Source organism: Prunus avium, chromosome 6 (genome assembly GCF_965620075.1).
Source record: "Prunus avium chromosome 6, drPruAviu1.hap1.1, whole genome shotgun sequence".
Classification (NCBI taxonomy): Eukaryota; Viridiplantae; Streptophyta; class Magnoliopsida; order Rosales; family Rosaceae; genus Prunus; species Prunus avium.
Window position 1 is genome coordinate 11747432 of NC_142289.1, and position 15396 is coordinate 11762827.

Here is a 15396-nt window from a genome sequence, read left to right on the forward strand (position 1 = left end):
AATGGGGTTTATAAAAAGGGTAAGGTCTATTATTTGGACAATATTATAGAGGATTTTCTATCCTTGTTAGATTTACTAGAAAATTGGGAAAGGTCTTGGGTATGATGTTGACATTTCTCAAGTTGAGCAACATTTGGAAATTAGGTGTGAAAATGCTGTGGGTGGACTGGAGCTTGTTACATCAGATGCAACAGTTGTTGAAATGGTTGGTCACATACCATCCAATAAGGTTATTGTGTTATACTATAGTGAGATTCAAGAGTATGAGTATGATGCAGATGCAGAGAATTGTGATGGAGAAGAGACTCAGAATTACCAAGTGAATGAGGTGGCTTATATTGAAGTTGGAGATGAGGAGACTTTTGAGAAAGTTGGGACAAAAGTGGCAAATGAAGATGCCATCAAAGATGTACCAAATGAAGATGCAGGGGCAGAATTACCTACTGAAGATGCAGGGGCAGAAGATGTAGGAGCACATGTGACAATTGATAATGAAGGGGCAGAGGCGCCAAATGAAGATGAAGAAGAAGATTCAGAAATTAAAGACAGTGATTATGAGTTCAGTGAAAATGAGGCAGAGGGCAGGCCAACAGTTGGAGAGAATGTAGTGGATGAGGGGACTAGTCATGGGGCTCCAGGAGAGGTGTCATCAGATGGTGCTAACACATCAGAATTTGACACTGGAAGTGAGACTGAAGATGATGGTAACGGTAGAAAAAAGAGAAAACTGCCAAAGTTTAAGTAGTATAGAAGAGGTGTGGATTTGAAAAATCCTGAGTTTAGATTGGGAATGAAGTTTGCAAACAAAAAACTACTGATAGAGGCTATCAAGGAGCATGCAATTATACATGGTAGGGAGGTGAAATTGATAAAAAAAGACAACAGACGAGTTCAGGCTAAATGTGTGAAAGGGTGTTCTTTCCTGGTATATGGATCAAAGATTAATATAGAGGAAGGGACATTTGCAATAAAAACTTTGAGCCTAGAACATCAGTGTGGAAGAGTGGACAAGCTTAGGCATACCACATCAAAATGGCTATGTGACAGATATGCAAACAAGCTGAAGCGCAAGTCAGACTTAGATCTGAAATCATTTCAAGAAGATGTGCTGGAAGACTACAAAATAAATGTCACAAAACTTAAAGTTTATAGGGCAAAGAGGCTAGCTAGAGATTTAAATGAGGATGCTTTCAAAGAACAGTATGCTAGGTTGTGGGATTATGCAGAACAATTGAAATCAGCAAACAGGGGTAGTACAGTGAAGATTAAAACTCAGATGGTGAAGGGTGAGACAGTGTTTCAAAGGATATATGTGTGCTTGGCTGGCTGTAAGAAGGGATTTTTACAAGGTTGTGTTAAGCTCATAATTTCATACATATACATGCCCAATTTACTTACTTCTTTTGCTTAGTTCCTATAATTCTAAGTTATTTCCCTCCCTTTGTGTGTTTTGTAGGCCAATAGAGCAAGAGAGCATAATTCATGCAATTCAAGCATGTTAAGGCCTAATTTGGATGAATGGAAGAAGAGCTTAAAAGACAAACTCATTTTGGCTACAGCCCCCTGCCAGTCCAGTTCCGTAGGTCATATTGCAAGCTTTGTTTCAGCAACCTACACAGCTCGGATGAGGCAGAATTCGTCATGAAAGTTGTTCCAATGGGTGTGTACTATAACATATCCAAAAGTCAGCCCCATTGGATAAATATGGAGTCTGTTACCTAGCAAACACAGAGCCATGCTCAGGATGGATTTTATCAGCGCGCAAAATGAGTTAGCAATTTGTTTTGGCCTTAACTTCCTCCTCCGACCTTGGATTGGCCCAAATGATATATGGCTGGAAAGAAGACATTCTGAACTTCAATTTCGAGTGCTTAAAGTCCTAATTTGATTAAGAGAAGCCCAAGTTGTAAGCCCTTGAAGTTGCTGGTTATGCTGACCTCAGCATGTGCTGGTTGGATGCTTGGTCATGGTGAGCTAGGTATGAGCTATCATTTCTGATTGGAAGCTTGGTCATGGTGACATGAAGATGAGCTAGGGCTGCTGGTGGGATCCATTAGTGAAGTGCATCAACCAATTCATCTTTTATAATGCAAGTGTTGTATGCATTAGCCATATTGAATTCAGATTTGTCACTCCCCTCTCCCTATAAATACCACATCCATTCCACATTCAAGACACAACAAATCCTGAGATTCACAACCCCCACAATTCACTCCAACCATCCTCAAACACTCTCAAAATCCCAAACACTCCAACAATCACCAAAACAACTCCAGCAAACCTCTCTTCCATTTCCCTACGAATTTCATCTTCCTTAGCCATCACCACTCACTCAAACTCATCCCAAATCACCTCCATATCCTTCATACATCTTTCTAGAAGTGGGGAAGCTCTTGGAGAAGCATTAGAAGTGGAGAAGCACTTGGAGAAGCCTTGGACACCACAAGAACTTCAGAAAAAGGGTTTTTCTACTCTTATTGTATTCATTATGTTTTCTCATTTCTGTTCAAGTCTCTTTTCCATTATGAGTAGCTAAATCCATAACTAGGGCTTCGATGTAACCTAACATGAATATTCTGGGTTTATAAGTTTGGAGTTTCAAGTTTGATTCATGATTCATGTTCTTATTCATTATGCTTATAAGTTAACATGCTTGTTTGAATGATTGATCACCATTAGAACTTGTTTGTTAACTATCTTGGTTTGAATTAAGAGTATACACCATGCTTTAATTCGAATTGAACTATGAATAGGAAGAGTATGTATGGACATTCGACAACAGGGATTAGATACATACTTGGTTGTTTAAAATGTTCTTCTATGCTTAATGGGTTCCTAATGCTTAATTTTAGGTTAGACAACAAATGATCAAATTAGGGAATTAGGAACACAAGGTTAGGACCAAACACCATGGCCTAATCATACTTTAGCTAGAATCAATCTTTGAATCTGAATTAGACTTGTTACTTGAATCTTTATAACCCAGAATTGAATTGTTATGGTGATTCGAATGCCCTAGTCTCAAAATCTGTTTTCCAACTCTTAAAACCACTCTTTGTTACATTTGTTTACTTGTTTTTGTTTGCAATTTCATTTTGCTTCTTTTGTTCAACAATCACAACCACTCTTGTTTTAAATTCTGTTTTAGACATAACCTCCTACTTTCTTGAATTTGGTAATCTAAGTACATAACTAGTTTTAACTTCTCAGTCTTCGTGGGTACGACCTCGTACTTGTCTTGCTATACTACTAATTGCCCCGTACAATTGCGAGTTAACATAATATTAACAACAAATTTTGGCGCCGTTGCCGGGGACTGAACGAAAGTTCTTCCCTGGTTATGTGCCCAAGGTTACCCTATTCTTTTTAGTGTTTCTAATTAATCTAATTTTCTGTTTCAGGTAGTTTATGTCTAAAAATCCATTACTTGAACAAGTGAGGTCTTCGTTCCAACGTTCTAGATCTTTGAACGCAGGACCATCATTGCAACCCAGACGAGTGACCTCTGAAATTCAGAATCGTCTAGAAAGGGAGTTGTCAACTGCAAAAGAGCAAGCTCTTGCTACATTTACAAGTCTTGCTCTCCACACTGAACTTCCCGGTTCTTCACTTTCAAATTCGGAAGCAAGTTCAGACCAAGAAGAAGAAGAAATGATGGCTGCCATTGAGTTCATGGGAGAACTTGATATCCCAACAATTCCAGCATCTCCTTCAAGCATTTTGCTGCCCACTGTAGCTCGAAATTATGAGCTTAAATCTTCTCATCTTAATATGCTGCCTTCCTTTTATGGTTTACCTAATGAAGATCCATTGACTCATATAAAGGATATTTTTAATGTTGTGAGTTCTTTTCCCTTGACAGGTGTGACAGAAGATCAACTTCGAATGAGAGTGTTTCCATACACTTTAAAGGATAAGGCGAAGTATTGGTTGAATTCTTTGAAGCCTGGTTCACTCACTACATGGTCTGCCATTCAAAAGAAGTTCCTGGAAAAATACTTCTCCACGCAAAAGACCGACATGCTTAGGGACAAGATCTTGTTATTTGCACAGCAAGATGATGAATCGTTTTGTGAAGCATGGGAGAAATTCAATGGGTTGCTCAACCAATGTCCTCATCATGGGATTCCATTGAAGCTTCAAATGCGTATGTTTTATAAAGGACTAACCCCTTCTAGTCATAATATAGTCACCAATTTTGCAGGTGGTTCTTTTAAAACCAAAACTCCAGAAGAAACGTACGAACTCTTTGAGGAGATAGCAATGGAGACCCAACATACGGATACAAGAGGTAAACGTGTTATTAGTGGTTCTAATGATGCTTCTAGTGTGCAGATTTCAAAACTGGAACAAAAGCTAGATGCTCTTCTTGCATTAAACTCAAGAAGCCCTCCAAAGGAAGTGTGTAGCATTTGTGAATCTCATGACCATGCTACCACAGCTTGTCCACTTGGGGCTGGATATCCAGAATTTGTGCAAGAGCAAGCTAAGTTGGTAAATTCCTACAACCAAGGTCCAAGAAATGATCCATACTCTCAAAGTTATAATCCAGGTTGGAGGAATCATCCAAACTTTTCATGGAGAAATACCCAGAATCAAGCAAATCCCCCTTCATTCCAAAGGCCACAACAATCATCATCATCATTGGAAGATATAGTGAAGCAGATGGCAATCAACCAATCCAATTTTCAGCAAACTACACAAGCTGCCATCTCCAAATTGGAAGTCCAATTAGGCCAAATAGCTGCTGAAATAACTCAAAGAGTGCCTGGGAAATGGCCAAGCCAAACTGAGATCAATCCAAAGAACCCAGAAGCCAAGGCCATTCATGTGCTCAGATCAGGTAAGATCATTGATAATAAAGATGATTCTAATCTTTCAAATGATGTTGTGATTGTAGAAAATGAAGAGGAGGAGACCATGGCCACGGAAGGAGAACAACTCAAAACTTCTCAATCTGCTCCTAAGGCCAAATCAGATTCTCAGAAATCCGATCAATTCCAATTGCATAAAAGGGATGACAAATTTGTGCCACCACATCTTCAAGAAGATAGATACGTGCCACCCGCTCCATATGTTCCACAGATTCCATTTCCAGGCCGTCTTAAGAAAGCAAAGCAAGATAAGGCTTTTAAAGAGATTTATGATATTTTGAGTAAAGTTAATATCAATTTGCCTTTGCTTGATCTTATTGAACAGATTCCTGCATATGGAAAATTCATCAAGGACTTGAAAACTCACAAGCTCAATTTCGCTCCAAATGAAGGAGTAAAGCTCGACCAGAATGTAAGTGCTGTATTGCAAAGGAAGCTTCCACCAAAACTAGATGATCCTGGCAGCTTTGACATTCCCATTAACATTGGAGGCAAGAAGGTTGGAAGAGCCATGTTGGACTTGGGAGCAAGCATCAATGTTTTGCCATATTCAGTTTATCAAGAGCTTGGCTTAGAAGGGATGAAGAAGACTTCAATGCGACTTGAACTAGCTGATCATTCTATAAAATATCCAAAAGGTATTGTAGAAGATATTCTAGTTCAAGTTAATACACTAATTCTCCCTGCTGATTTTGTAGTGATGGACATGGAAGACAATCCAAATGGAGATCGTGTTGATCCCATTCTCCTAGGCAGGCCATTCATGGCCACTGCAGACACAATCATCAAAGTGAAAGATAGCACTCTCTCCATGACTGTTTTGGGTGAAACTGTTGAATTTAAAATGCTTAATGCTCTATCTCAACCTTCTATCTCTCTTGATTCTTGCTTTTCAATTGATGTTGTGGATCATGAGGTTTCTTCCAAAATTTTGCAGAGAAAGTCTAATGATGCTCTAGAAGCTGTCTTAACACAAGAAGAGGAAGATCTTTGTGAACCGGAGTTCCAAGAAGTGGTGGCTGCCTTAGAAGTGTTTCCGCCATACCCACCATCCTTTAGGCCACCAATCGAGCCTCTTGGACCATCATCCACGAAATTGGAGCCATCCATTGTCATCCCACCAAAGCTAGAACTTAAACCTCTTCCCAATAATCTTAAATATACATATTTGGGTGCTAACGAAACTCTCCCTGTTATAATTGCTGCAGGTCTCTCCTCACATGAAGAAGAGAGCTTAATTAAAGTTCTAAAAGAGCATAAAACAGCCATTAGGTGGACCATAGCAGACATCAAAGGAATTAGTCCAAGCATGTGCATGCACCGGATTTTAATGGAAGAAGACAGCAAACCATCTCGTGATGCCCAAAGGAGGCTAAATCCCAACATGAAAGAGGTGGTTAGAGCTGAAGTTTTAAAGCTACTCGATGTAGGAATCATCTACCCAATTTCAGATTCTAAGTGGGTGAGCCCTGTGCAAGTTGTTCCAAAGAAGTCCGGAATCACCGTTGTGAAGAATGAGAAGAATGAGCTAGTTCCTACACGAACTGTCACTGGTTGGAGAGTTTGCATTGATTACAGGAAGTTGAACACATCCACTAGAAAAGATCATTTCCCCTTACCTTTTATTGATCAAATGCTTGAACGTTTATCTGGCCATGCTTACTATTGTTTTCTTGATGGTTTTTCAGGTTATAATCAAATTCCCATTGCTCCGGAAGACCAAGAGAAAACCACATTCACATGCCCATTTGGTACGTTTGCTTATAGAAGGATGCCATTCGGTTTATGCAATGCCCCAGCAACTTTCCAAAGATGCATGATGTCAATCTTTTCAGATATGGTGGAACGATTCATTGAGGTATTTATGGATGATTTTTCAGTTTTTGGTTCCTCTTTTGATAATTGTCTTCACCACTTGTCTCTAGTGCTTAAAAGATGCCAGGAAACAAATCTGATTTTGAATTGGGAGAAGTGTCACTTCATGGTGAGACAAGGCATTGTACTAGGCCATGTGATTTCAAGCAAGGGAATCGAAGTGGATAAAGCCAAGATCGACCTCATCTCAAATCTTCCACCCCCTACCTCTGTTAAAGGAATTAGAAGCTTTCTAGGTCATGCTGGATTCTATAGAAGGTTCATCAAAAATTTCTCAAGCATTACAAGGCCATTGTGTAATCTCCTTGCTAAGGATGCTGTTTTTGAGTTTAATGAAGCTTGCATGGAAGCTTTTTCTACCTTGAAGAGGGAGCTAACTTCAGCCCCTATTATCATAGCTCCGGATTGGTCTTTACCATTTGAAATAATGTGTGATGCCTCTGACTTTGCTATTGGTGCAGTTTTAGGTCAAAAGAAGAACAAGCTGCCCCATGTGATTCATTATGCTAGCCGGACCTTGAATGATGCTCAAATCAACTACTCCACAACAGAGAAGGAGTTGCTTGCTGTGGTTTTTGCTTTAGAAAAATTTCGTTCTTACCTTGTTGGTTCTAAAGTAATTGTTTATTCTGACCATGCAGCCCTTAGATACTTGCTCACTAAGAAGGATGCCAAACCACGCTTGATTAGATGGATTCTCTTGCTGCAAGAATTCGATTTGGAGATTCGAGATAAGAAGGGATGTGAGAATGTGGTAGCTGATCATTTGAGCAGAATTGTGGTTGAAGAAAAAGGAGGAGCTGTGCTACCCTTGAATGAGACTTTCCCTGATGAACAACTATATGCTGCCCAAGTCAAAGAGCCATGGTATGCTGATTTTGTTAATTATCTTGCTTGTGGTGTTCTTAGAAATGATCTAACTTCTCAGGATAAGAAGAAGTTCTTTTCCATGGTGAAACATTATGTATGGGATGAACCTTTCTTATTCAAGCATTGCCCGGATCAACTCATCAGAAGATGTGTTCCAGAAGAAGAGCAAGAAAGCATACTTAGGCATAGCCACGAATTGGCCTGTGGAGGTCACTTTGGAGCTAAGAAAACAGCACTTAAAATTCTGCAATCTGGTTTCTTTTGGCCCACTCTATTTAAAGATGCATTTAATTTTTGTGTTAAGTGTGATAGGTGCCAAAGGATGGGGAACATAAGTCGCAGGAATGAAATGTCATTGAATAACATACTTGTTGTGGAGCTCTTCGATGTGTGGGGTATTGATTTCATGGGACCATTCCCATCTTCCTTTGGTTATACTTACATACTTGTTGCTGTTGATTATGTGTCTAAATGGGTGGAAGCCATAGCCACCAAAACCAATGATTATAAGGTGGTGCTGAAGTTCTTGAAGGATAATATTTTCACAAGGTTTGGTACTCCAAGGGCTGTCATTAGTGATGGAGGCAGCCACTTCTGTAACAAGCCATTCGAAGCACTCATGAAGAAGTACAACATCACCCATCGAGTCTCTACACCATATCATCCGCAAACTTCTGGTCAAGTGGAAATAAGCAATAGAGAAATTAAGCACATCCTGGAGAAGGTGGTGAACAATACAAGGAAAGATTGGGCAGCCAAGCTCAATGATGCATTATGGGCTTATAGGACAGCATATAAGACTCCCATTGGAATGAGCCCTTATCGTCTTGTGTTTGGGAAAGCTTGTCACCTGCCAATGGAGCTTGAACACAATGCTTTTTGGGCCATCAAGAAGTTAAATTTTGATCTAGACAAGGCAGGCCATGCAAGAAAGTTTCAGCTGAATGAATTGGAAGAAATTAGACATGAGTCTTATGAGAATGCAAAGCTTTACAAAGAACGAACCAAGAGTTACCATGACAGAAACATTCAACGGAAAGAGTTCTCCAAAGGTATGTCAGTTCTTTTGTTTAACTCACGTTTGCGTCTCTTTCCAGGAAAATTGAAGTCTAGATGGCAAGGCCCATTCACCGTGGTCAATGTTTCTCCCTATGGAGCTGTGGAGATTCAAAACCCTAAAGATGGCTCGACTTTCAAAGTAAATGGACAACGTTTAAAGCCATTCTATGAGGGAGTTTCAGCTGGCATCCAAACTGGCCATGTGGTAGATCAACTTCCCTTCGTACCATCAACTTAGCTGATTGCACAATGTCTTGCCAAGACAGTAACTAAGGCGCTTCTTGGGAGGCAACCCATGTGTTCAAGAAGAAGGTGCTTGGTAGCAATCGACCTAATCGCATCAAGGGGGAGCATTTCAATCCTTTCTCTTTACTTGTTATTATTTTAAATTTCTGTTTTTTTTATTATAAAAATTTAAAAAAAATTTAAAAATTTAAAAATTTAAAAAGATTTTTCATATGAGCTAACTTATGGTAACTCCAGTGAGCACTTCCGTCAATACAGTGTCTAGGAGTTCTTTAGGCGACACCTTCGGTGTCTAAGAAGTTTGGGTTTTAAGCGGGACCATTGTGACCCCTCCAACCTTCCCGGATCCCCTGGCTGTGTTTTCTGAGGCCCTTAACTGGTCATCCATGAGTTGCTTATATATTCATTTTTTTATTTTTTATTTTTCCTAAACCTTCTTCTAAACTTTTCCCTTTATCATTTGTTTGTTCTCAATCATCTTTTGTATGCTTTCACATTGAGGACAATGTTCAATTCAGGTCTGGGGGGGAAGGTTTTCAATTTCAATTTTCTTATCCATTTGTGTTTTCAATTTTCGTTCTCTTGTCACAATTTTTTATTTTTATTTTTTTTATTTTTTTTATTTTTATTTTTTTTATTTTTTTTTTAAAGAATGTCATACAATCAATGCTATGGAGCTGCTATTTGAGGTTTTCATATCAGAATTTTGCACTTCACAAAGCTTTTGCTCTTAGAATTCTGGTGGCTAAAGTACCACGCTCAAATTCTTGAAGGAAAATAGTGGAGACTACCCTAGTGAGCTATATCGAGCCTAATTGCTTTCTTGAGAGGGTTTAAAGTGTTCTATTTCTCATCCATACTTATTTTCTTCAATTCACTCTAATTGATCTCATTATTCCATTTTGATTGAATACTAAGGATGATTCTCTTTTGCAGATATCATGTGCTTGCTCTCATTCATGAATGAACTCATTGAAGTGATGCTAGGCTATGTGTGCATAACCATTCTATGTGCTTTCTTTTCACCCTACCTATATGTGTGTTCCATCAACCCTCTTGAAGCCAAACACTTAAAGCCTTTTCTTCTATCACCCTCATCATTTCCCAACCTTTGTATCTCAATCTGAGATACTTGACCTATTGTAGCCATACCCTATAGCTTAGAAATATACCAAGGTGTGCCAAGATAAAGTTTGAAGCAAGGAAGTTGCAGCCATGTACCTAAATAAAGATGATGTGAATCTGTGCAATGAAGTTAATGAAGATGCAGATCAAATCAACGAAGATGAAAGTGTTTCGATTTGATCTAAGTGTGAAAAATAAAGTCTATGCCAGGAGATACCATGAAGTTTGCTGCCATGCCAATCTAAATCAATGATGCCTTGCAGATTAATGAAGCATGCAACCTTGGTATGTTCTTAAGTTATTTGTTTTTCCTTCCAATTCTTCCATTTCCCCTAAACCTTAGCCTTTCATTACAACATTGTGAAAGACCTAGCTGATCTTTGAGGATGTATTCATGGGTGCTGGTAAGTATGTGTGTATCTCTATTCTTAGTATTTAATTCCTTTCATGAGATCTAACCAAATTTGTGCTTCTATTTCATACACTCACTTATGCTTTCTTGAGAGAATTAAAACATAGGTTCTGAGTGATTGAGTGTTATCTGTGAGAATTAGAGTCGAAGCATGTTCTCTATTCAAGGTTTGAGTGTGCTTGCTTTGAAACTGTGTGCCTTTGAGCTATAGCTTCCACTTGTACACACTGATTGATGACCTATCTTGGCAACTCTATGGTGTTGGAGGTATGACTAAAACTTTCTTTCATTTTCATTAGTTGATTTCAAAGTTGTTTTTCTAACCATTTTGTTTTGTAGAGTTAGAAAAACGTTTGTGGGTATCGTATCTGTTAAACCCTCAGGAGACACAACTCCTCCTACTAGGGATGCCTAGAGGTTTAAAGGCTTGTTGCATACGCTCAATGCAATCGAGTTACCTACGAAAGTGGTCTAGTTAACTTCTTGTTTTGTTTTTATCTTTGTTTCTCTTTTGTTTTGCTCGAGGACTAGCAAAATCTAAGTTTGGGGGTGTGTTAAGCTCATAATTTCATACATATACATGCCCAATTTACTTACTTCTTTTGCTTAGTTCCTATAATTCTAAGTTATTTCCCTCCCTTTGTGTGTTTTGTAGGCCAATAGAGCAAGAGAGCATAATTCATGCAATTCAAGCATGTTAAGGCCTAATTTGGATGAATGGAAGAAGAGCTTAAAAGACAAACTCATTTTGGCTACAGCCCCCTGCCAGTCCAGTTCCGTAGGTCATATTGCAAGCTTTGTTTCAGCAACCTACACAGCTCGGATGAGGCAGAATTCGTCATGAAAGTTGTTCCAATGGGTGTGTACTATAACATATCCAAAAGTCAGCCCCATTGGATAAATATGGAGTCTGTTACCTAGCAAACACAGAGCCATGCTCAGGATGGATTTTATCAGCGCGCAAAATGAGTTAGCAATTTGTTTTGGCCTTAACTTCCTCCTCCGACCTTGGATTGGCCCAAATGATATATGGCTGGAAAGAAGACATTCTGAACTTCAATTGCGAGTGCTTAAAGTCCTAATTTGATTAATAGAAGCCCAAGTTGTAAGCCCTTGAAGTTGCTGGTTATGCTGACCTCAGCATGTGCTGGTTGGATGCTTGGTCATGGTGAGCTAGGTATGAGCTATCATTTCTGATTGGAAGCTTGGTCATGGTGACATGAAGATGAGCTAGGGCTGCTGGTGGGATCCATTAGTGAAGTGCATCAACCAATTCATCTTTTATAATGCAAGTGTTGTATGCATTAGCCATATTGAATTCAGATTTGTCACTCCCCTCTCCCTATAAATACCACATCCATTCCACATTCAAGACACAACAAATCCTGAGATTCACAACCCCCACAATTCACTCCAACCATCCTCAAACACTCTCAAAATCCCAAACACTCCAACAATCACCAAAACAACTCCAGCAAACCTCTCTTCCATTTCCCTACGAATTTCATCTTCCTTAGCCATCACCACTCACTCAAACTCATCCCAAATCACCTCCATATCCTTCATACATCTTTCTAGAAGTGGGGAAGCTCTTGGAGAAGCATTAGAAGTGGAGAAGCACTTGGAGAAGCCTTGGACACCACAAGAACTTCAGAAAAAGGGTTTTTCTACTCTTATTGTATTCATTATGTTTTCTCATTTCTGTTCAAGTCTCTTTTCCATTATGAGTAGCTAAATCCATAACTAGGGCTTCGATGTAACCTAACATGAATATTCTGGGTTTATAAGTTTGGAGTTTCAAGTTTGATTCATGATTCATGTTCTTATTCATTATGCTTATAAGTTAACATGCTTGTTTGAATGATTGATCACCATTAGAACTTGTTTGTTAACTATCTTGGTTTGAATTAAGAGTATACACCATGCTTTAATTCGAATTGAACTATGAATAGGAAGAGTATGTATGGACATTCGACAACAGGGATTAGATACATACTTGGTTGTTTAAAATGTTCTTCTATGCTTAATGGGTTCCTAATGCTTAATTTTAGGTTAGACAACAAATGATCAAATTAGGGAATTAGGAACACAAGGTTAGGACCAAACACCATGGCCTAATCATACTTTAGCTAGAATCAATCTTTGAATCTGAATTAGACTTGTTACTTGAATCTTTATAACCCAGAATTGAATTGTTATGGTGATTCGAATGCCCTAGTCTCAAAATCTGTTTTCCAACTCTTAAAACCACTCTTTGTTACATTTGTTTACTTGTTTTTGTTTGCAATTTCATTTTGCTTCTTTTGTTCAACAATCACAACCACTCTTGTTTTAAATTCTGTTTTAGACATAACCTCCTACTTTCTTGAATTTGGTAATCTAAGTACATAACTAGTTTTAACTTCTCAGTCTTCGTGGGTACGACCTCGTACTTGTCTTGCTATACTACTAATTGCCCCGTACAATTGCGAGTTAACATAATATTAACAACAGGTTGCAGACCTGTTATTGGTGTTGATGGCTGCCATTTGAAAGGGCCCTATCCTGGACAGATCTTGACGGCTGTTAGGGTGGATGGGAACAATGGTTATTTCCCAATAGCTTATGCAGTGGCTGATATTGAGAGTAAAGACTCTTGGATTTGGTTTTTCAATCTTCTTATTGAAGATTTAGGGATTACAAATGGAAAAGCTTGGGTAGTGATTAGTGACAAACAAAAGGGACTTGTACCTGCCATTGAGACAGTACTTCCAACTGCAGAGCACAGGATGTGTGTGAGACACCTGTACAGTAACTTTAGAGCATCACATATTGGTCTTGCTCTGAAACATATATTATGGGCTGCAGCAAGAGCTACAACTGTGCCTTGGTGGGAGGCAGAAATGGAGAAGATGAAAAATGAGGATGAGGAAGCTTGGAAGTGGTTGAAGAAGATACCTGCAAAAAATTGGAGCAGATCTCACTTCCAGTCACATTGTAAATATGATCTTTTGTTGAATAATCTATGTGAAAGTTTCAATGCAGCCATACTAGATGCAAGGGATAAGACAATTTTGAGTTGCTTAGAGAGGATAAGGGTGTATGTGATGCTTAGGATGGCTATTAGGAGGTCTGCATGTAAGAATTGGAGATACTCTGTTGGGCCGAGGATCTTCAAGATAATTGAGAAGAACAAGCTAGGTGCATCACAATGCATTCCTAGATTGGCTGGTGAGAAATTGTATCAAGTGAGCCACATTTATGGTGGAGAATTTGTGGTAGACCTTAGAGCAAAGACATGCTCTTGTAGGAGGTGGAATTTATGTGGAATACCATGCCCCCATGCAATCTCAGCAATATTTCAAAGATGTGAAAACCCAATTGCTTATGTGGATGATTGTTATAAGCTGGAGACTTATATGAAGGCTTATGAACCAGTGATTCACCCCATCCCTTCAATGGACCAATGGAGTAAATGTGGCCTTCCTCCAATTAAACCTCCAGTGTATAAGCAACAACCAGGTAGGCCTAAAAAAGTTAGGACGAAGGAGCCTGGTGAGGTTGAAATACCAGCCCCCATCCCACCAAACCCTATGCCTCCAAATTATGTTGCCCCACCAGCCAAGCTTAGAAGGGTTTTCATTGAAATAAGATGTCGTGGATGCGGTCAAAAAGGCCATAATAGAGCAACATGTGATAGACAAAACAATGAAACCCAAGAGGTATGACTATTAGACACCTTGTTTAGTTCTATGTTTAGTTCTATGTTATTTCATTGAAATAATTTTGTTAAACATTTGCAGGTTAATGCTTCTTCAGCTCAAATGGAGCAAGGTTCTTCTTCACAACCAGGTTATACCACAGTAAGAGGGAGAGGCATAAGCAGAGGGAGAGGCATAAGCAGAGTAAGCTTTGGTTGCTCTTGTGGTTTTAAATTGCAAAAGTCACTAGGGAATTGAAATCTTTTATTTTTTTAAGATGGCAAGAGGTAATGGAGAAAGAGGGAGAGGCATAAGTAGAGGACGAGGCAATGTTGCTCAAGCCCCTATTTACCCAAATTCACAAGAAAGTGTAAGTTTTATTTTCTCAAAACTTCAATTTTGTATTGCTTATGTCTTTGGAAAATAATAAAGATCACTCACTTTTTCAGGTGACAAGAGGTAATGGAGAAGGAGGTTTACCATCGTCAAAGCTAAATGCAATTAGAGGAAGAGGCTTAGGAATAGGCATAACTAGAGGAAGAGGCTTACTATCTTCACGGCCAACTGTAGGATTTTGTCTTTTGGTTCAATTGTTACTCATTTCACTAATTGCCAATTTTTCACCTATTATACACCTGACATTACTATATTGTTTAGGTGGCAACAAGAAGCAGACAAGGAGGACCATATTTGGACAACATTTCCCATGATAATAACATGGCCTCCAAATAGGGGAAATTATTGCCAAGTGTGCTGTTGGTTGTATATTTTGGGATATGTAATTGTCTGGCCAGAGGGATTTTGTGACAAAAGGACTGATTCTGACTTTAGAACTCTGTAATTGACTTGGGATATGTAATTGGTTTTGGTTTTGAAAGGCTAGAACTCTGTAACTGCTTGCCTATTATGGGTTAGGTACTTTTTTGGGCAGGAGACTTTTGTATGCTTTGTGTAATTGGTTTTGAGCTAGAACAGCTCAAACCGTGTAATTGGTTGTCTATTTTGGTTTATGTACTTTTCTAGGCAGGTGCATTTTGTGTCCTTGATCTAACTGGTCTTGAGTTTTAAGGCCTTGAGCTCTGTAATTGGAATTGGAATGTTTATATGGATGTTCATTTTGTAAATTGCATGTGTGGTCAACAATGTTACCATCTTTCATTTTGGTTGCTCTTGTAAATTGCCACGAGCATTTTGGTTGCTCTTGTAAGCTTTGGTGCTCTTCACCATTTACATTCAAACCACATTATCCCAGATA

The 15396-nt window shown here is 38.9% G+C and overlaps 1 protein-coding gene and 1 non-coding gene across 2 annotated transcripts; one reads left to right on the forward strand and one right to left on the reverse strand.

Moving 5' to 3' along the window:
• Positions 1-790: 790 nt before the first annotated feature.
• Positions 791-14873, forward strand: LOC148293669 (uncharacterized). The gene is made up of 5 exons (XM_088254555.1): positions 791-1328; positions 12955-14162; positions 14244-14345; positions 14591-14707; positions 14799-14873. Exons 1-5 carry the CDS (start codon positions 791-793, stop codon positions 14871-14873), a joined length of 2040 nt encoding a protein of 679 aa, XP_088110681.1.
• Positions 4021-4127, reverse strand: LOC148293670 (small nucleolar RNA R71). Its single transcript, XR_015836835.1, has one exon. It is a non-coding gene; the product is annotated as a small nucleolar RNA R71 (small nucleolar RNA).
• Positions 14874-15396: the final 523 nt, after the last annotated feature.